Source organism: Hypanus sabinus, chromosome 7 (assembly GCF_030144855.1).
Source record: "Hypanus sabinus isolate sHypSab1 chromosome 7, sHypSab1.hap1, whole genome shotgun sequence".
Classification (NCBI taxonomy): Eukaryota; Metazoa; Chordata; class Chondrichthyes; order Myliobatiformes; family Dasyatidae; genus Hypanus; species Hypanus sabinus.
This window is the reverse complement of record NC_082712.1, coordinates 126961283-126984204: the sequence shown is the minus strand read 5'-3', so window position 1 is coordinate 126984204 and position 22922 is coordinate 126961283. Positions and strand designations below refer to the sequence as shown.

The 22922-nt window shown below is 38.7% G+C and overlaps 1 protein-coding gene across 2 annotated transcripts in view; it reads left to right on the top strand.

The window, feature by feature from the left end:
- Nucleotides 1–22922, top strand: part of tkfc (triokinase/FMN cyclase) — a 50182-nt gene that overhangs the window by 12949 nt on the left and 14311 nt on the right. For both annotated transcript variants that reach the window (XM_059975553.1, XM_059975552.1), the window contains exons 6-14: nucleotides 367–456; nucleotides 2330–2364; nucleotides 3005–3089; nucleotides 4151–4240; nucleotides 13526–13642; nucleotides 15273–15398; nucleotides 18410–18547; nucleotides 20343–20449; nucleotides 22750–22853. In XM_059975553.1, the coding sequence (XP_059831536.1) occupies nucleotides 367–456; nucleotides 2330–2364; nucleotides 3005–3089; nucleotides 4151–4240; nucleotides 13526–13642; nucleotides 15273–15398; nucleotides 18410–18547; nucleotides 20343–20449; nucleotides 22750–22853 (892 nt within the window). The remainder of the gene's footprint in view (nucleotides 1–366; nucleotides 457–2329; nucleotides 2365–3004; nucleotides 3090–4150; nucleotides 4241–13525; nucleotides 13643–15272; nucleotides 15399–18409; nucleotides 18548–20342; nucleotides 20450–22749; nucleotides 22854–22922) is intronic.

The following is a 22922-nucleotide window of genomic DNA, read 5'->3' as shown; positions in this document are numbered from 1 at the left end:
GTCATCCTAATGATGCACTGCTCAGTTATCTCTTAGTTTTGTTAGACTTGGACCTTGCTTGTAGATCGTATTGAAGACAGATTAATCCAACAAATTGAAAGCTGGAATATATGCCATCACGATTCTTAAATCTGTTCCATCATACAATATGATTGTGACTGATCCAGTCTTTGGTCTGAAGTCTATTTTCATGCAAGTTCCTATAATCCTCAATTCTTCTAAATCTTTAGCACTCTATTGTGTTTCTGGGATGAACAGCTGCTATTGCTTAACTTTGACTTGAATATATGTCACTATGTTATGCATCCATTGGCAGCAGAATTATGTGGATATTCTGTTGATTACATTTTTTGTTTTTGCCCTTAGGTACAACGGGAATTTGTTTGTCACCTTGTAGTGTCCCTGGATCTGGACCAACCTTCCATTTGGATGCTGATGAACTGGAACTTGGGCTGGGTAAGAGATTGTTCATAGAACTAAGTTTCATATTGCTAATTCATTACATACTATAGTACAGTAAATTTGGTCGCAAAAAGTTATCTTTGTAGAACACAAGCAGTGGAGCTGGACCTAGGAAATCGATGATAAAATAGACACATCACCAGGTTATTCATTACTTGATATTGCTCCACTGTTCTGTTAGATCTTCAATGAACCTTTCAACTCAGCACCGCTTTCATGCACTTAACTCCATATCCCTGGATTCCTTTCATAGCTAAACAGGTATAAATCTCTTTTTTTGTATATACCTTAAGACTGAGTCTCTGTAGACTTGTTGGATAGAGAATTCCAAAGATTCACTCTGCTCTGAGAGAAGAAATTGCTTCTCCCTCTTCTGAATGACCATTCCTTATTTGAGATTGTGACTTGTGTTCCAGTCAGGGAAGCATCAAAATCATTTTTTTTCAGAAACTCATCAAGAAATATGTGCCTTTCAATAAGATTACCTCTCATTCTTCTAGAGGTATAAAGTTAGTCTCCTTAATCTTTCCTCAAATGACAAACTATTTATTCCAGGAATTATCACAAGTGTATCCTTCTATGGATAAAAACCAGACCAGTGCCAAGATCCTATCCCACAATTGCTCCAAATGATTGGAGATGGAAGTCACTGCCATTGCATTCAGATTCTGCTGTAAAATGGGTAAACATACTGTTAGATTTCATAATTGCTTGCTGCACATGCATGCTAACTTTCCTAAGGAAACCAAATTCCTTTGAGTACCAGTATCATCTATTTCCTATTTATTCAGCAAAAGCTCTCAGTTCCAACAAATCATTCATCCTTCGTGCCCTTGTTCATTTACTTAGCCTGTTTATATCCTCCTGTAGCCTCTTTGTATCTTCTCACTGCTCATATGGCCACTGAGCTTTGTATCATCAACTTCAATCCCTTTCTCCAAATCTGTGAACTGCTGGGCACCAGCATCATTCCCTGTCAGAGCTTTCCAATGTAAAACTGTTTACTTTCCTTTTAGTCTTGGGTTTCTGTCCATTAATCAATCTCTGATTTATGTTAATATGTTACCTCCAATACCATGTGGTCTAGTTTCAGGTGGTACCTTATCAAAGAACTTCTGAAAGACCATATCAATTGTTTACCCTCTATCTACTCTGCTAATTACAAGTGAAAAAATCAAATAGATTTATTAAATATAATTTGTCTTCCAATAATCTAAATTTACTAAGTACTAAGCTAAAATAATTAATCAGCAGAGGAAAAAGCTGGCGTAGTTGCTTTTAATTCCATTCCTGTATGGGATTAAATACTAACATGAAAGTTTTAAGTTTAATGATACTTGAATAAAATATTTAGGCATTGTGTAATGGACAGCCAATTCATTTGTTTGTACTCTGATATGTATTGATTTGGTTATTGTAAGAATGACTTAGATTGTCTGTTTGAGTACTTTCCCAATCAGATTTTGGCCAAGTGGATCAATGTAGAACATTTTTTTTCCTGAGTTTTGTATTGATATACATCTTGTGCTAGACGAGGGCATCTATGGATTCTTCTACTTCTCTCTACTATTGGGCTCAATGTTAGACCACTATCAACTGTGATCCAATTTTAATTTTAATTGGGAAACAAATTACTGCAGACAGTGGATGGAACAAGGTGGACTGGGCTGGGCTTAGATTCTGCCCTTCTGTTTATATTTAGCAGTCATTACTCAGGCATATAAAGGTTGCTGTTTAGATTGAGGTATCAGAAGGTGAATGAACATCGTGCAATTCTGTGTAACAAAACTCAACATTTTATTGAGAGAGTAGAAATGCACAAATAATTACAACAATTATTCTGAGGCCATGTTAATTCTTTATTTAGGTATCCATGGAGAAGCTGGTGTTGAGCGGATAAAGGTAAGAGAGCTTTAAATAGTGAACTACGGTTGGGGAAGGAAGCCTCATTTCTGAGATTTGGTGTAAAGTACAAGAAACAAAATGTGAAAAGATCTCTGTAGAATACCTTTGCTCACCTAAGGGTGGCTTCATCTTAACACAAGAGGATGTCATGGACTAACATGTCAGAATGGGAATTAAAATATTTGGCCAGCCGGAATACCCGCTTGTGGCCAGTGGTGCGGAGGTGCTTGACAAAGTGGTTCCCCAATTTAGGGCGGGTCGCACTAATACAGATGACACCTCATCAGGAGTACCTGATACAATAGACGACCCCAGTAGCTTCACAGGTGAAGTGTTGTCTTACCTGGAAGGACTACCCGGGACCCTGAATGGAGGTGAGGGAGGAGGTGTATGGGTGGATGTAGCACTTATAACCAAGAACTTTAAACCAGTAAAATCAATTGATGTTATTGCGTGTTGTTTGAGGGATTTGCTGTAAGCAAATTGGTTTGTTTTTCTTTCTCTGTTATTGTTACTTTTTACCTAACTCTTTCAAAGTACAGCCATTTGCATTTTGTTTCTATATTGTAAGTGACTCCTCACTCAATTCTCTAGATTGTTCAAGTATTTACTCGTTATCTGTTACCTGTTCCTGCAGATGATATCAGCTGATGAAGTTACACAAAAAGTTATTGATCACATGCTAAGTCCCTGTAATGAATCTCATTTGAGTTTGAAAGCAGGTAAGTACTCCTCCAATTCTATGTTAAGGAGTGAGTATGTACTAGTCCTACATCATTCTAGATATACTTTTACTCATGTTCATCACTACTGAAAAATATGCAAGTCACCAAGAAGCAACACCTGAACCCAGAAAAAATAGAAACTTCTAAGAACACACACAAAATGCTGGTGGAACGCAGCAGGCCAGGCAGAAGCACTGTTGACGTTTCTGGCCGAGACCCTTCGTCAGGAGGGTGTTATGTGTTGTTTGAATTTCCAGCATCTGCAGATTTCCTCGTGTTAACTTCTAAGAACTTTCTGGAAAATATCTCAAAGTCGTCTCATGCTGTTTTGCAAGTTTACAAATCCAATTTTACAGATTCTGAGCAATAGTTTTGAGTTGATGCATTATAAATTCAGACTAATTCCAGAGAAAATATTTGCTTCCATGAATTAACCACACTTTAATTCAAAATATAAAATGTAATAGTAAAGAAGGTGATTTTCTGATTACAGATAAAAGTCTAAGGAAAAGGAAGGGCTGTGGTCTGTGTCAGGTGTCCCTCTGAGGGAGGAACAGGAGAACTAACATGCACAATATATACATATTACCTTGGAGGATAAATGGGGAGAGACTAAAGTCATTTCATTTTCCAGATTTCATATTCACTTTCTAAAAGTATGAGTTTGAGTATTTAAAGACATAGAATGTTTACTTGAAAGATGATGGAGGCGATTTTGTGTTGTAAAATTGTGAATGCATGTTGAATATCTGTAGCTTGACTGGAGCAAATTGTTTCTTTACTGAAGCATTCATACCAATCATTGAGATGGGAATAGTTAAAAGAATATAAGCAAATATTACTATTTTATTGTCAGAGTTATACAAAGTACTGAATTAGTTCCTAAATTCTAAAGTTTGGTGTTACAGGCTTTGCCCTGAGTTGTTTAGTGCTTTAAAGTTGATGTTCCTACCTGGATTGTGAGAGGTTTTAATAGTCTTTAGTTGCTTCACAAGTTACAGCTGAACTTGTTGGTATGCTTTCCTTATACTGCATTTCATTTTCCTCTGTGCCTCTAGGAGATCATATTGTGCTGATTGTGAACAATCTTGGAGGATTGTCCTGCTTGGAGCTGAATATTGTGGCCAATTCTGCAATTAAGTACCTGGGTAAGTTTACTAAGGATTTTCATCTGAGGCTCTTGTCTAAGGTTAAAACAAAAGTGCACAAAGAACAAAACAAAAGAATGATTATTAGCATTCTAGACAACAAAGAGAAAGCAGTGACTATGTTATAAGAGTAGTTATTCAAACTGGTGCACAGTGGCAGGTACTGTTCGATCTAATATGGGGACCACTGTTGATAGTTATTTACATTATTTTCTTGGAAACTGAAGTACAATTTTAAAATTTGTGGATGACGCTAAACTGTTTGCTCTATTAATTCTGAAGACCAATAAAGTTGAAGAAATGGCATACATATTTCAGTATAATAAATATGAGGTGATGTATGGTTGTGCTTATTCAGAACACATTAAAAATAGTAACAAATAATATGCCATAAAATGCAAAGAAAATTGTGATTCCTTTCAGGAAGAATAGAACTGAAAAATAGGAAAATAGTTTTGAGATATCCAGTTTGGATTCTCAAAGTCAGTTTTTTTTGTGTTGTTTCTAGGATCTATGAAAGAAATTGGCTTTAGATGTTAGTATGCATAAATCATTCAAAACTTTTGACAAGGAGCAAAAAATTACTGAATTTTAAAAAAATTAATGGTATGATCTTTTTCTGAAGGAGATTGGCATTCAAAAGTTCATAAGAAATGCAGAACCTAATTATATCCCACCTGCACTCAGGAAATACTGTATGTTTTAACTTTGAGGAAGGTTCAGTGTATACCAAAACAATTCCAAAATTTGTAATTTGTGGTGTGATCTAATCAGGATGTTAACAGGGCATTTTTTTTGTACTCAGATGTGGCCATCTCTAATATGGCACTCAAGGTTGTATATGGTGTATATATTTTGATAAGATCATAAGACTGTAAGACAGAGGACCAGAATTAGGTCATTTAGTCATTGAGTCTGATCCGCCATTCCATCATAGCTGATCCCGGATCTCACTCGACCCCATGCACCTACCTTCCCGCCACATCCTTTGCTGCCCTGACTGATCAGGAAACTATCAACTTCTGCTTTAAATATACGCACGGACTTGGCCTCCACCACAGTCTGTGGCAGAGCATTCCACAGATTTACTACTCTCTGGCTTAAAAAACATCCTCCTTACCTCTGTTCTAAAGGGTCATCCTTCAATTTTGATGCTGCGCCCTCTAGTTCTGGATATTCTCACCATAGGAAACATCCTCTCCACATCTACCCTATCTAGTCCTTCCAACATTCGGTAGGTTTCAGTGAGATCCTACCCCATCCCGCCCCTGGTATTTTTCTAAATCCCAGTGAGCACAGGACCAAAGCTGCCAAACGCTTGTATATTAACCCCTTCTTTGCCAGAATAATCCTCGTGAACTTCCTATGGACTCTTCTCCAATGACAATACATCCACAAACTTTGCCTCAAAGCCATCAGTTCCATTATTTAAATCGTTAACAAACAATGTGAAAAGCAGGGGTCCCAATAATGACCCCGGAGAAACACTACTGGTCGCTGGCAGCCTACCAGAAAAGGCCCCTTTTATTCCCACTCACTGCCTCCTATCTGTAAGCCAGTCCTCTATCTATGCCAGTATCTTTCCTGTAATGCCATAGGATCTTATCTTGTTAAGCAGCCTTATCAAAAGCCTTCTGAAAATCCAAGTAAATGACATCCACTGCCTCTCCTTTAATCAACCCTGCTTGTTACTTCCTCGAAGAACTCTTAACAGATTTGTCAGGCAAGATTTCCTTTTACAAAACCATGCTGACTTTTGCTTATTTTATCATTAGTCTCCAAGTATCTCGAAACCTCAGCCTTAATAACAGACTCCAACACTTTCCTAACCACTGAGTTTAGGCTAACTGGTCTATAATTTAGTTTCTTTTGCCTTCCTCCCTTCTTAAAGAGTGGGGTGATATTTGCAATCTTTCAGTCCTCTGGGACCATACCAGAATCAAGTGATTGTGTAAATAGGTTCCAATAGATACATATAATGTCAAAGAAATGTATACAATATACATCCTGAAATTCTTTTTCTTCGCAACATCCACGAAAACAGAGGACTGCCCCAAAGAATGAATGACAGTTAAATGTTAGAACCCTGAATTCCATCTGCCCAGCTCCCCCTCCCATGCACAAGCAGCAGCAAAGCAACTACCCCCTCCTCCCCCACAAGCAAAAAGCATCAGCATCCTCCACCGAGCACTCAAGTGTGCAGCAATCGATAAAGACACAGCCTTGCAGTACCCCAGAGACAACTAGTTCACCCAGCAATTCGACATATCACAGGCTCTCTCTCTCTCTCTCTCTCTCTCTCTCTCTCTCTCTCTCTCCCCCTCCCTCCCTCCCTCCCTCCCTCTCTCTCTCTCCCTCCCTCCCTCTCTCCCCCCTCTCTCTCCCCCCCTCTCCCCCCTCTCTCTCCCCCCCTCTCCCCCCTCTCCCCCTCTCTCTCCCCCCTCTCACCCCCCCTCTCACCCCCCCTCTCACCCCCCCTCTCACCCCCCCTCTCACCCCCCCTCTCTCTCCCCCTCTCTCTCCCCCTCTCTCTCCCCCTCTCTCTCCCCCTCTCTCCCCTCTCCCTTTCCCTCTCTCTCCTCTTCCTCTCTCCCCCTCTCTCCCTCTCTTCCCTCCCTCTCCCCCTCTCCCTCTCTCCCTCTTCCCTCCCTCTCCCCCTCTCCCTCTCCCTTCCCTCTCTCCCTCTCTTCCCTCCTCTCCCCCCTCTCTTCCCTCCTCTCCCCCCTCTCCCCCCTCTCTTCCCTCCTCTCCCCCCTCTCTCCCTCTCTTTCTCCCTCTCTCTCTCTTTCCCCCTCTCCCTCTCTCTCTCCCTCTCTCCTCCCTCTCCCCTCTCTCTCTCTCTTCCCCTTCTCTGTCTCTCTTCCTCCCCCTCTCTCCCTCTCTCCCTCTCTTCTCCCCCTCCCTATTTCACAGCGAGAGGGGAGATGTAATAAAACAACTCGCTGATTTCTGGGGTTAAAAGCCTGCTGCACCACTTTTTCCGAGCTATGTGCCCAAGGAATTCAGGTTTCTGGGCACACAGCTGGCAGCAAACTCACTGCTTCTGATGTTCCATGTACTCCCGTGACACAGCAGTCGGCGCCACCAGCTCGTCTCCAGAGCCACATAAGTCCGGCTCCCTGAACGCACTCCAGTCTTCCAGACCATGTCTTTGGCATATTGAAAAGTGATCAGTTGTGAGGCCCTGAGAGTGGGTCCCAATTCCACAAAGAACCAAAGTCAGTGTCAGGGTCTTCAAAAGAACCTTGAAAGAGAAAAAAAGGGATATCAAAGATAGAAATAGAGCTGCTTCCGAAGGTGCAAGCAAACGAGTTGCCATTAGGTGCCATCATTCTAAGCTCTGCCCCTTTGATTGTTGAAAGATCGTGGCCAATGCATCCATTATCTCTTCAGCAACCTCTCTCAGGACTCTTGAGATGTAATTCCTCTGGCCCAGGTGACTTATCCACCTTAATACGTTTGAGTTTGCCTAGCCCTTTTTCCTTTGTAATAGCAATGGCACTCACTCCTGCTCCTTAACAGTCACAGACCTCTGGCACACTGCTAATCTCTTCCGTAGTTGTGAGAACTGCATCCAGCTGCAGCTTCTAACAATCCGCATTAGAGTTAGAGCTGCAACTGGATGAACTCTGGTTCATTCGGGAGGCTGAAGGGGTGATAGATAGGAAATATAAAACGGTTGTTACACCCAAGGTGCAGGACACAGGAAACTGGGTGACGGTCAGGAAGGGGAAAGACAATAAGGAGCCAGAACAGCATACCCCTGTGACCATCCCCCTGAACAATAGGTGTATCACTTTGGATACTATTTGGGGGTGTTGACCTAACAGGAAAGTCAGAGTGGTCAGGTCTGTAGCATTGAGTCCGTCTCTGTGACTCAGAAGGAAAAGGGGAGAAGAGGCATGCTGAGGTGATAGGGGATTTGTTTTTCAGGGAATGGATAGGAAGTTCTATGGGCAAGAATGCGATTTTTGGATGGTATGTTGCCTGGGTGCCAATGTCTGAGGTAACTCGGATTGAATCTTCAGCAGTCTTAAGTGTAGTGTGAACTGCCTGGTCATGCTCCATGCAAGTACCAATGACATGGGTAGGATGAGTGATGAGTTTCTGTGTAGAGTTCAGGGAGTTAGGTGCTAAGTTAAAGGACAGAACCTCTAGGGCCATGATCTCATTATTACTACTCTTGCCACATGTTAGTGAGCCCAGAACTAGGAAGATTGTACAGTTTAATACATGACTAAGGAGCTGGTGTAGGAGGGAGGGCATAAGATTTTTTGCTTCATTGGGCTCTCTTCCAGGGAAAGTAGGACCCGTACAGAAGGGACGGTTTGCACCTGAACAGGATGGGGACTAATATCCTAGTAGGAAGATTTGTTAATGCTGCACAGTGGGGTTTAAATTAGAGTCCGAGGGAGATGTGAACCAGAATGCCAAAACAGTTGATGGAGAGGTTGTGGAGCCAGATATTGGTAAGATCTCAGTTAGGAATCCACAGGTTGAGCATGGTATGACTAGTGTCCTGAGCTGTGTACATTTCAATGCACAAAGTATCGTAACTAAGGAACTGCAAGGGTAAAAGGACCCTGATGTGAGCTGTATATAGACCTCCAACAGTAGTAAGGATTGGTTTACAAATTACAATGATAGATAGACAATACATGTCAAAAGGTCAATATTAAAATAGTCATAGGGGATTTCAATATGCAGGTAGATTGGGAGGAATTTCTAGAGTCCCTGTGAAGTGGCTTTTTAGGGCATCTCAAGGTTGAATCCACTGGAGGATCAGCTATTCTGGATAGGGTGTTGTGCATTGAATCGGAATCGATTAGAGACCGAAAAGTAAAAGAAGCCTTAGGAGCTAGTGATCATAATATGACTGAATTCATCCTGAAAGTTGAGAAGGAGTAGATAAAGTCAGATGTATATCATATTACAGTGGAGTAAAGGGAATTACAGAGGCATGAGAGAGGAGTTGGTCAGAATTGACTGGGATGACGGCAGAGCACCAATGGCTGGAATTTCTGGAAGCAATTCGGAAGGCACAGGATGTATACATCCCAAAGAAGAAGACGTATTCTAAAGGAAAGATGACACAACTATAGCCAACAAGAGAAGTCAAAGCCAGCATAAAAGCCTAAGAGAGGGCATGTAATAGAGCAAAAACATAGCGGGAAGTTATAGGATTGGGAAGCTTTTAAAAACCAACAGAAGACAACTAAAAAAAGTCATTAAGTAAAAATGGAATAAGAAAGTAAGCTTGCCAATATCATTAAAGAAGATACTAGAAGTTTATTCTGATATCTTAGAGTGTAAAAGAGAGGCGAGAGTAGATATCGGACCACTGGGAAACAATGCTGGAGAGGAAGTGATGGGGGAACAAGGATATGGCAGATGAACTAAATAAGTATCTTGCATCAGTCTTCATTGTGGAAGACTTTACCAGTATGGTGGAAGTTCTAGGTGTCGGGGTCATGAAGTGTATGAAGTTACCATTACTAGAGAGAAGGTTCTAGGGACACTGAAATGTGAAGGTAGATAGGCCACCTGGACCAGATGGTGTACAACCCAGGGATCTGAAAGAGGTGGCTGAAGAGATTATGGAGGCATTAGTAATGACTTTTCAAGATTCATTAGATTCTGGAGTGGTTCCGGAAGGCTGGAAAATTGCAAATGTCACTCCACTCTTCAAGAAGGGTGAGAGGCAGAAGGAAGGAAACTATAGGCCGGGTAGTCTGACCTCAGTGGTTGGATTATGTGGTAATTGATTATCAAGATGGTGTCTCAGGGTACTTCTATGCACATGATAAAATAGGCCATATTCAGCATGGTTTCATCAAGGGAACTGCGTGCCTGACAAATCAGTTGGAGTTATTTGAAGAAGTAACAAGCAGGATGGACAAAGGAGAACCAGTTGATAATGGATAGGTATATGGACAGGAAAGGAATGGAGGGTTATGGGCTGAGTGCAGATCGGTGGGATTAGGTGAGAGTAAGCATTCAGCACGGACTAGAAGGGCCAAGATGGCCTGTTTCCATGCTGTAGTTGTTATATGGTTATATGTGTACTTGGATTTTCAGAAGGCTTTTGACAAGGTGCCACACGTGAGGCTGCTTAATAAGCTATGAGCCCATGGAATTACAGGAAAGATGCTAGCATGGAGAAAGCAGTGGCTGATTGGCAGGAGGCAAAGAGTGGGAATAAAGGAAGCTTTTTTTGGTTGGCTGCCGATGATTAGTGGTGTTCCTCAGGGGTCTGTGTTGGGATTTATTCTTTTATATTATATGTCAATGATTTGGATGATGGAATCGATGTTTTTGTTGCAAAGTTTGCCGATGAAATGAAAATAAGGGAGGTGCAGGTAGTTTTGAGGAAGTCAAAAGGCTACAGGTCGACTTAGATTAGGAGAATGGGCAAAGAAATGGCAGATGGATCGCTGTGTTAGGAAGTACGTGATCATAAACTTTGGTAGAAGAAATGAAATGTTGACTATTTTCTTATTTTTCAATATCTTTATTGATTTTCATATAGAGGAATACAGAGTACATGAGGATATATATTATGAATCAAAAAAAGATAGAATAGTACCGAATACAGTATATTTAAATCACACTTGCAATCGCAGTACCCTATATTCATAATCAAACATGTACATTAATTAAATTGTAATTTGAATTGCAATAATTTTATTATAAAAAAAACCTAAACCCACTACCAAAGTCGAAGCTGTATGGTAAAGAAAGAAAGACAGAAAAAAATCCTTATCACATGGTGATTTGTTATTAGCCAACATCTGTACCTTATCACCAAATCAAAGGTTTTGAAAGTAGTTCAAGAATGGTCCCCACAATGTTTGAAAGTCTTGGTTAGAATCAGAAATTGAACAAATGATCTTCTCTAAATTTAAGCATGACATAACATCATGTAACCATTGAGCGTGATTAGGCGGAGCAACTTCTTTCCATTTAAGCAACACTGCCCTCCTATCTATAAGAGAAATAAAAGCCAAAATATGCAAATCACATGTCTCCAAAGTTATGCCTTTCCATTTTCTAAATGGAAGGAAAATTCAAAAAACTGAGGCGCAAAGGGACTTGGGAGTCTTTTTGCAGGTTTCCTTAAAGGTTAATTTGCAGGTTGATTCTGTGGTAAGGAAGGAAGATGCGATGCTCGCATTCATTGCAATAGAACTAGAATATAAAAGCAAGGATGTAATGTTAAGACTTTATAAAACACTGGTGAGGCCTCACTTGGATTTTTGGTGAGCATTTTTGACCCCGTAGAAAGGATGTACTGAAACTGGAGAGGGTTCAAAGGAGGTTCACAAAAATGATACTGGGATTGAAAGGCTTGTCATATGAAGAGTATTTGATGGCTCTGGGCCTGTATTCACTACAATTCAGAAGATTGAGAGGTGACCTCATTGAAACCTATTTAATTGTGAAAGGCCTTGATAGAGTGGATGTGGAAAGGTTGTTTCCCATGGTGGGAGAGTCTAAGATTAGAGGACATAGTCTCAGAATAGAGGGGCATCCTTTTAGAACAGAGTTGAGGAGAAATTTCTTTAGCCAGAGAGTGGTGAATCTGTGGCTTTGCCACAGGCAGCTATGGGAAGCAACTCTTTATGTATATTTAAGGCAGAGGTTGATCAATTGGTCAGGGCATTAAGGAATATGGGTAGAAAACAAGAAATTGGGGCTGAGAGGAAAATTGCATCAGTCATGATGAAATAGCAGAGCAGATTCGAAGGCCAAATGGGCTAATTCTGCTCCTATATCTTAAGGTCTTATGGTCATAACATTAAATGTCTTCTAATAATTAATGAAGACATTCATTGCATACACTTAATCAATCTTCTCCATTATCAAAAAAATCAATCATCTCAGTCAAACATGTTATTTTCAACAAATCCATACTAGCCAGCTATCCTGTATTAGCTCAAACTTTTCCAAGTTCCTCTTAATTGCTTTCCCAAGATCCCCACAAACACACTTACACTAATTTATCCTACTTCTTGAACTCAGTTAGGAACTAAATTGAGACTTTCTGGTTTTAATTCATATGGAACTATTGTAGGAAAAAAAGCAGTTTACCACCATCAGCCTGGTTGGCTTCAAATATGAGCACTAAAAGAGATCAAATCAGAACTCCAAATTTCAAAAAAACTTCTTGCCTAATCTTATCCTCATCAACTATTTTTTAAAATTTTTATAAAAAGCTTAATAAACATACCTTTCAAGTTGAATACACTGTGATTTTAATTGAAATTTAAAAAATAATGTTCTTTTTCATTATTTTCCCATGCATAGAGTATTTTCTGAATTGCTTGGTAGTTATGAAACAGCTGGATAATACTTTATCCTTGAGAAAGGACGGTGGTGAAAATGGAACAATATACTGGGTTCTTTCAGAGAGCAGTTATGTGTCAACCATATTGCTATGAGTTTAGAAAACTATGTTGGTCCAACTGCATATGAACAGACAAGTTATTGTGATAACCACAGAGAAACAATTTCCTCGGTAAGGGATTTCAGAAAAACAGTGCTTTATCTTAATATAAGAGAGTGACCAATTAAAAATCAAGAAACATTACTATACATTAAAGTTATAGATCTCCAACAATTTTCTCCTCAATGTCCTCAGACCAAATTTGCTGGATTTTTATTGGACTTAAGTTCCTCAGGATGTGAGCAAACATGAATAAGTAAGGTTGAAGTATAAATCAGATATGATATACAGTAATTGAACAACAATGATTTACCATTGTTCCTATGTTTCTGTTAACCTATTTTCCCAAATAAACTGCAATTTAGCAAAGACCAATAGCATATTCAAATAATTTTTATCTGAATGAATGGTCTTGACCTGAAATGTTGACTGTTCAATTCCCTCCATAAATGCTGCCTAATCTGCTGAGTTCCTCCTGTGTTTATTGAACACATTCAGCACCTATAGTCTCTTTTGTTGTCTTTTATGTAGTTCTGATTTCTTCACATATTTGCTTCGAATCCAGCCCTAAGAAGTAAAAGGACATGTTCTATTCCATGGCAATATCAAATTCCATAAAAGTGAAGCAATAATTAACAAGTTCAGAAAGGTACATCCCTATCATACAATTTACTTTTGTTCCCTGCTTTCTTTATTTTGTAGTATTGTTATATGCTTTGTAATCTTAAACAAACTTGCCAAATTCAGTACCGGATGGAGGTAAGTGTATCAAGAGGATTCTTTAAACATTTATTTTGCAGAATTATATTGTAACATCATTGTTTTGGATATTCTTTCAGAAAGTAAGGAGGTCATTATTGAAAGAGCTTATGTTGGGTCCTTTATGACAGCCTTGGAAATGGGAGGAACTTCCCTAACACTGATGCATGTTGATTCTGAACAACTGCAATTCCTGGGTGAGTGCTTCTGGGTGACACTTGCTCTATAAAATATGCATTTCTGACCCTCTTGCTAGGTTATTTTATGTGCATTAATTATTCCAGACTGTTCTCTCACAGAGAGAAGTTTATATGTTCTGTAGCTAAAATTCTAGGGGTGCTGTTCTACAGTCAGGTTTGGGACCAGTCCTCTCTGATCCTCAAAAGGAAAAACAAAACTTTACTTCTATCTTGGGGAGGGTTTATTTGTATTTGGTGGTCTAAGACCTGAGGAGGTGCAGCAAAGATTCCATCTCAGAATATCTACCTATGTCTTGGAGTTCAACCTAACTTATCTGCATCACATGTTTTCTCAAACGCAATTTAGAAGTTTGCTGGATCAAAATCTTTGCGTCTGTTTTCAAAACAGCATCTTCTTTTCCATATCTCTTGTTACTATTCTACGTCAGCTACATTGAGGCATTTCCTTTCTTCAGCTGCTTTTCTGAATATTTACTTCCAGATTGTGTACTCTGTGCAACAGCATTGACAACTGCATTAATTGTGGGCACTGTCATTCATACTGTTTTTTAGGATTAAGAAGTGAAAGTATATGTCCCATGTAGGAGCTTTTGTCCATTATTGCTACTTGCTAGTGAAAAATTGATCAGTTGATTTGACTACCTGCACAAGATAGAGTGAAAAGCCACTAAATTGGTTTTCTGTTCATCAGGGATGTCATTGCTGTGTTTTAGAAGACAACGTTAATAGATGATCATTCTCACAAACGCCCGGAGCTTTTAAAGGCCACTAATCATGAATATTGTACCTTTTTAAACACTTATCACATTCCTCTCCATTTATTTTTATTTTTATTTAGAGAACAGGATGGTAACACACCCTTGCAGCCCAATGAGCCCATGTGACCAATTAATCTACTAACCTGTGTGTCTTGGAATGTGGGAGGAAACTTCAGCATCTGAGGAATTCCATCCCGGGGAGAATGAGCAAACTCCTACATACAGCAGTGGAATTGAACCTAGGTCACTGGTGCTGTAATAATATTACGTTAACAATATGCTACCGAAGCGCCCCGAATCATCACAACTGAATTAGTCCAGGCGCTACTATAGGGTGCAGCTGAACCAAGATCTATAATTCATAGTGATTAAATATTACTTGTCATTTATAGTCTTTATTCTCCTTAAGTAATTTCTCCTTTTGCTCTTCTTTTCATTAAGGCACATGGTTAGCTGAACAGTCTGGAACGGCATTCACAAGGGTATTCTTCACTTTGAACCTAGGGAGTCTAAGGGAACTGTAGGGTAGGAACATAGCACTGTTAGCAGCCTGATTTTTCTCTATCACCAAGAATCTCCGTTTGCTTACTTTGAAAAGCAAAGAAGCATCAGGTCAGGCAGTTTTTTGTGGCAACTCCATTATACTCTTGAAAACAATTAGCCAAAGCAGAGACATTGAATCCTTTTGGTCTGTGTGGTTTATCCCTGTGCAATAGAATTTTTGAAGATTGCGGTCCATTTTTTTTATAGACTCATGTTGTGTTACCTGGTTGTCATGCATCTTTGGAGTTTATTAGATAATGAATTATTTTGCATGTTTGTAATTCTGTATTGATAAAGCAGGATTTTGCACTATTCTGTTTCAACAGACTCACCTACTTCAGCTTCTGGCTGGCCTAATGTATCAAAGAGCAGCTTGGCAAAAAGATGCCGGACTCAAAATATTCCTCATCTGGAACCTGAACCTGAGAATACAGATACACTTCCTGGGTCAGGTAGATACGGCTCATATTGTTCATATTATTTATATAGCATGCGAGGTGTTCCTGGAGAGACAAAGCAATATTCAAAAGAATCCAAAATGACTTAAAAGTAGATAACAAATGGTGACTGAAGAGAAAGGAAGAGTAAAGTTAGTGAGATCTGGAGTAATTGGAAAGAGAGATGAAGAATGCTTACACAGTAGGCGATCAAGAATAAACAAAGAAATACTATAAATACTTTGTATCATTCAAATTAAGTAACACAGGGTTAGTGCAGAAAGTAACCTCTTCAAGATATCATTGATGTGTATCTAGGCTTTGATGGCAGTCTTTAGTATGTCTCAATTCTGTTTCCTTTGTAATATAAATATTTGCCACCATTGGACACCTATGTAATTTGCTTCACTTTATTTGAGGGAATTAGTGGTACATTTTAGTTGTGAATGGAATTTTACTTTGGAAGTATCAGATTAGTTTAATACCTAGTAAATAGATTACGATCTATGCAATGAAAACTTGATTGACGACACACAACCAAAAATAAAACTGAGAAAGCAAAAAACATTAAAATTAAGAACGATGAAAAAAACATTAAAATGTTAAATGTGCCTAATAAAGCAGCCCATGCTTGTTCAAGCAATAAAAGCCTTTCTAGCTCAGTCCATCAAGCAATGCCATCACCTTTAAATCCTCTGGAAACCACAGTCCTCTTGCACTGATAATAAAACCTAGGATTTCAGCTGTGCCAACTGCTGTAATCTATCCTTTGAGTCAGATGCACAACTCAAAGGTTAGAATATAAAAGTTGCCACAATTGTTTTAAGCATATAATAAAGGCAATTATGAGGCTGTTCTAGTGTTACCTTTATGTCAAATGCTATATTAGACATAATGTGTGCATTCAGTCAATGTAAAGTATGTGGAGAAAAATGAGGATATTTCCTGGGGTCTTGGTTCACAATCCTCCCTTGACATACTAACACTACCACATATTATTCACCAATTTATCATATTCTCCTTAAGAGAACTTTTTTTCGAAAGGATAGTGACTGCACTTTAAATATTAGAAGGTCGTCCACCTCTTCTGTGAAGAATGTTGTGGGAATTAAGATTCAGAATTGTTTCACGTAGTGCATGTTTGCTAAACAGCCCTAGTTACATCCAAACTTCCGTCGATCCTTTCAAAATTGCTTGGTTTCTGGAACATTGAAAAGTAGCAAGTTTAAATGTGCTGTTTTAAGAAATGAAGATTAGGGAAAATGGGGAGCTAAAAGGAACAGTTAGCCTAATGTCTGTTGCTGACAAACTGCTGGAGTTCATCATTGAAGACATAGTATAAGGGCATTTAAAAAAAAAGTGCAAAGTGTGATTTTGCAAAGACAAATGTTTTAATGAAGGGGAATTCAGGTTTTTTTTTTACATTTAGAAGAGCTTTTCTGAGCATGTAGCAAAGGTTAGGTAAGGAAGAACCACTGGATTGTCAAGAGGTTGTTACATAAAATAAATGCTCATTGGGGTCAGGATAATTTGTCATGTGGCAAGAAGACTGGGTAAAGGATAGAAACACAAAGGAGGAAATTTATGGAAGTATTTTCAGATTAGCAGCCTGTTGTTTAAAATTCATTTAAAAGCTGAGAGTTGGAAGTGATGTGAGTGAGGCTTCTTTCTGATAGTTAACTTATATTCCTTCATGAAGCAAAACCATTACCTTGTCTTTTGAGTTTCATGGTTGCAGCTTTCAAACCTACATTGAAATCTCATGAGCACCATGGATATCATTTTCTCCTGAAAGATTTCCTGTGGGTGCTACCGAACTCAGTTTCATGATGCCATGCTTTTAGAAACTGTAGTATGTGTTCAAATGCAAAAGAATTTCTATAGCAGCAACTTAATACCCCAATTTAGGAAGAAAATGGAAACTCAAGTACATGGCACTTAAGAATTTAACAGCCACATTTAAAATGAGGCCTTTGATTTTTCCCAGCTACCTATACCAGTTTAATACTGAAAGTAGCACCAAGCTTGACCTCAGTTAAGATTGTGGCTCAGTTTTAGTTGTTCTTTAGTGATTTTTTTTTGGGTTTGTGGGGATGGTTTTGGGGACAGTGAAGGGAGTTTGGGGTCAGTTGGGGCTTTGGGACAGGGATGTGAGACAATTAGAAGAATTAGTCTGCTGGACAGAAACAATAATATGACTTTTTATTTGGATTCTTATCTATGTGTGATGTTGAAGGTAGGGAGATGTTCAAGCTGAGAGTGGTCTCTGGGTATTAGGGGAGACAGCACTGTGGGGTTCAAATGTTTATCAGGGCAAGTTCTTCCATTTACCTTACATCATTGTTTAGTGGCCTGTAGACCTCCAGGAGCCATCAAGGAGCATTTTAACACACATGCAGTAAAGTACAGTCATTAAAGTACACCTTATTCTGGATGTCCGGCGCAGTGACATCAGCACCAAGGTTCCCGGGTTCTAATCCAGTCCGGCTGTTCCCGAGTACACTTTCCACCGTGCCAGGTTGAGGGTTGAGCTCGCAACGTGACCTTGTAAAATAAAGAAAAATACTGCAAAATGTCTGTGTGAAGAGTGGCGCACCACACAGTCTTTCATTCTGTGCTTTGTAAGGCCTGAGTCAACGTCATCATCGTCATTATCATATTTTGGATCTTTAGCCTTTGTCCCCATTTGCAACAACCCCCTCTCCCTGTTGGCCTGGAAGTTCAGCATCACTTGCTCACAGATGATAAGGACCTCGAGCCATAGTCCTCCCTCCATTCTTTTTTTTATATAATTCACAAAGCTACATTGTACACACAGTGATGAAGATGATGTGCTATACTGAAGCAAAATATCAAGGTAGTTGGAAATCTAAATTAAAAACTGAAAATGTGAGAAATACTGAGAATGTCAATCAGATTTTGAGCTCAAATGTAGGCAATCTAAAATAATTACATTTTTCATTGTGTTGGTAGCTGAATCGTGGTGCTGTCTGTTAAAGAAGCATTTAATTTCAACTGCTCTACAGGTCCTTTTGTTGATAAGGTGCATTCAGTCCTGGATGCAGTTTCCACTACTTTGCTTCATATGGAAGAGGAGCTGAATGAACTGGATCGGGAAGCAGGAGATGGTGACTGTGGCAATACTCATGCAAGGGCAGCTCGCGGTCAGTTTCTGAAAATCTGTAACTTGGGAATTTGAAGATAAATGTTGTACTAGTTGAATGGCTAGTGATTGAATGACTAAAGCTTCAATAGTTTGTACCATCAACTCAATTTAAGCCAGACAATTTAGTAAGATATTTCTCAATGGTATGATGACCCTGATTGACTGATTTAGAAAGATATGAGTACATAATTTCATTCAGACCCTCCTTCAGAATTACAGGAAGGGACCTTGTGTTGTTTCCATCATCTAACTGAATTGATGTCACATGAACATTAGAAGTCTTACTTAAGAAGGGAATGTCTGAAATATTGATTGAGATAATCATAGTAATAGGAAAAGTTGTTCAGCATCCTTGAATAATGAGTGAATTATGAAGAAACAAAGGATGAGATTATGGAGATTCCAAGTATAACTTTTAAATCCTCAGTCTGCCTAAATTGTTTCTGGGGATTGTCAGACTATTAATGTAACATTGTTTAGAAAGGGAGATTATCAAAGCATTTGCAGATAGTGGACAAGTTAAAGGAATCACTTTTTAGTGACAGTAGAACCTTTCATTTGAAAGATTAATCAGTATGGATTTGTTAAGGGAAGGTTCTCATACTATGATAAAAGTGAATTATTTTAAGCAGGTACAAAGTGGGATTAAAGAGGCTATTGTATTTGATGTAGCTGCATAGATTTTAGCAATGTTTTTGACAATGTCCTACAGGGCAGCCTTATTTTTAAGAAAAGTAAATCCTTGTGGGATCCAAAGAAGGATTTCAGATTGGATTTGAAATTGATTCAGTGGCCCGATGCAATTAATGACTGTTTTTGTGACTGGATTGCGGATACCATCGTTGGCCAAAAGGATAGATTAATCCCATGTATGTTGGATTATGCATGAATTAGTCTTAAATGTTGAGCACATGAGAAAGAGCAAAAATAGGCTATGTTGCTGACAGTAAAAAGGAAAGCTTTAGACTTGAGGAAGAGATTCTAGAGAATGTCCTCAACTCCAGCAGAACAGGTTCAATCCTGACTTCTGTGTGGCAGTGGTACATACTCCTTTTGATTAGATGGGTTTCTTCTGGGACAATGGAAAGGACAAAAGGAAGATTTAATTATGTTTTAGATTGTTGATAAAGGGCGATTAAATGGATTGAGGGTAAATATCAATGAAGATAAACTATGTCAGATCACAATGAGGTGAGAGTATGGAAAATATTTATTTTATGATAAGTGATACAACATACTGTACATCTACTTGTGTTGAAAAGATGAAAGCCTGTTAATTAACATCCGTGAACCAGAAATGATTCTGCTTCTCAAATGGCATGTCCAGTGAGCAGTGCTGGAGAGGAAGTAGTGGGCAAAACAACATTGACCAATATTCTGCTAAGTTTGAGGCTCCCAATGTGATGAGCAATAGACTGGGCTTTGTACATAAATGGACATGAAAAGCCATCTTGCAATGATGAGTTCAGGAATTGAAATTGGAAATAAGGAGTGAGGAAATAAGGATTTGACTCCATGATGTGAACAAGATAAGACTGAAAGGTCTTCATTTGTGTACTTGTTCACCTGTCTTTGAAATGCTAATGCTATGTGAGTGGCCTGTGTGAACAATGGAATTTTGCACATCTGATGTCAAAATGTGTATTAGATGCTGCTTGACATCTGAACATTTCTGGGTACCTCAGTGTCTCAGCTTATCATAGATATGAGTATCGTGAGTTGTTTTTAGTGCACAAAACACTGTGCTAAAGAGAATTTCTCAGTCACTAACTGAGAGTCTTTATTACTTTCAGCCATTAAGGACTTGCTGACATCTGGTGCAGTTCCTGGGAATGGTCATCAGCTTCTTTTGCGCTTAGGCAGACTGATTAGAGACCAAATGGGTGGATCTTCAGGAGCGGTAAGAATACATGGTAATTCTATTTCTAACCAGCTAATGAAGGGAAAAAAAAACGCAGTAGCAGAAAATGACCTGAGGTTAAGATAAAAGCACAGAGATTGATTAAATTTGTCTGTCACCATTAAGTCAGGCAATACACCCAAACATTTGGCAGTTTAAAATACATAATTATGAAAGTATGTACAGTTCATTTGTTCACTTTAAATTATGAACATGTTACCACAGTCCTTTTCTTCCTGCAACCTTGCGTATCTTGAAATTTAGACATTACATCATCATTATCATAGTTTCTACTGCTGCAATGTATTCTTTCTGCAGACAAATTTGACTATTGTCATCTCCCTTCTACACAATTAAAGCTTTCAGTTCACTTGCTAATGACATTCACTTGATGTTATTTCCAGAGAATTCCAGCGGAATGTCCAGAGTTTTTCTTCAGTTTACAGCATAAATACACAGAAATATATCAGTGTTTATTGATATATTTTTGATCGCTGAACATTTGAAAAGCTTGACATCAGTTTGCTGCCATGTGAATTGCAAAGTGGAAAAATGATACTTGATCTGTTTATTCTCATGGTTTGGTTTCAGTTTGATAATCATTTCTTAATCCCTGTCACTCTACAGTTCTCATTTCTGTGCCCTTTGACCAATTGTTGACCAACTTATCATCTGCAATCTTCTGAAAATGCAAATGTATCATATTTTCTAAATTTCCTCTGTATCTATTAGAAGTAACTTCCTCAAAGAATTCTAGATTAGTCCAACATGGTTTTTCTTTAATAAATCTAATAGGTCAGTAGTTCCATGACTTCTCTCTTCCCAAGAATAGGTTATTTGTCTTATATGCCAGAGAAGCACCAGATCCTTTTTGATTAGCTATCTTCCAATCTACAGGAACGGTTCCAGAATCTGTAGAAATGTAGAAGATGATAGTCAGGGTATTCAGAGTCTTCTTTCAAAATTCTGAACCTGTAAATCAATATGTTCTTGGGTATTTTCAGTTTTCAAATTCACTGGCTGTCTTATTGTAAGAACCCACACTTGTATTTATAAACAATCTTAGTCGGTTTTTGTTGCTTGCCAGTCTGTTCATATATTGTATCCTGCATTTTTAAAATCAAATTTGTGGTCCCTTTTTACTGACTTCTAAATACTCTTAATCCTCAGACCTAATGCTATTTGTGGTAACGTTATAAGTTTCCTCCTTGGTTCTCACATTATCTTTAATTTCCTTTATTGGCTACTGATGAATCACTTTTATTGTTTTCTTTTATTCAAGGGTGTATATTTTTTTCTGTAGCTTGCATTTTTTCATTAAATGCTAACCATGACTTGTCTGCCATGATATCTTTAAGTACCTTTTCCCAATCTACCACAGGCAACTTTCTCCTCATGTCTTACTATATATAGCTGATCTTCTGGGATTAGGGCCAGCCTTTTGTCCAGCAGAAAGGAAACTTTTTCTTGTTGAACAGCTTAGATCGTTTAGACTATTTGATCCTGAGAACAGAAAGATATACAATTAGTAAACACCCCAAAGTTGGCAGATCTTCTACCACGCAAAGTGATGAATGATCAGTAAAGGGCAAATGTTGGAAACATTTGAGAACTGAAACTTGCCCTTAGAGTTGGGTTCCAGGTATTGAGAATCTGCACATCCTTTTACACCGTTTCTGCCAATTAACATTATTTGTTGAATTTCACCCCATGTAAAAGGTCATTCTGTTCCACTTTCTAAGAATGAGATGATACTTTCAGCACTGATATTGAACCATTGAGCACAATTATACAAAACGCTGTTGTAGGACCCACACCACTGAGGCCATACTCTTTTCTCGCTGCTGCCATAAGGACAAAGGTAGAGGAGCCTCAAGACTCACACCACCAGGTGCAGGACCAATTATTACCCTCAACCATCAGGCTCTTAAACCAATGAGGATAACTTCACTCAACTTCACTTGCACCATCTTTGAAAAGTTCCCAGAACCAATGGATGCATTTTCAAGATCTCTTCATCTCATTTTCTTAATATTTATTGCTTATTTATTTATTATTGTTGTTTCTTCTTTTTGTATTTGTATAGTTTTATGTTTTCTGCTCTCTGGTTAAACACCCTAGTTGGGTGGTCTTTCATTAATTCTGTTATAGTTATTCTATATTTTATTGTGTATGCCCACAAGAAAATGAATCTCAGGAATGTATATTGTGACATATATGTACTTCGATAATAAATTTACTTTGAATTTTGAACTGTGATTTGGAAGTACATCTATAATGTGATACCCTTTCTGTTGTAGCTGTACAGTATTTCCTTAATTGCTGCAGCACCAAATCTCAAAGATAACAACAATCCTTCTAATTGGTCTGCGGCGCTGGATTCTGGCATTAGAGCACTGAAGAGGTTAGTTTGTGTAGAGACTTACATGGGCTCAAAAAAATTGTGAAAGGGTGATGTGAAAAGTGAGTAAGG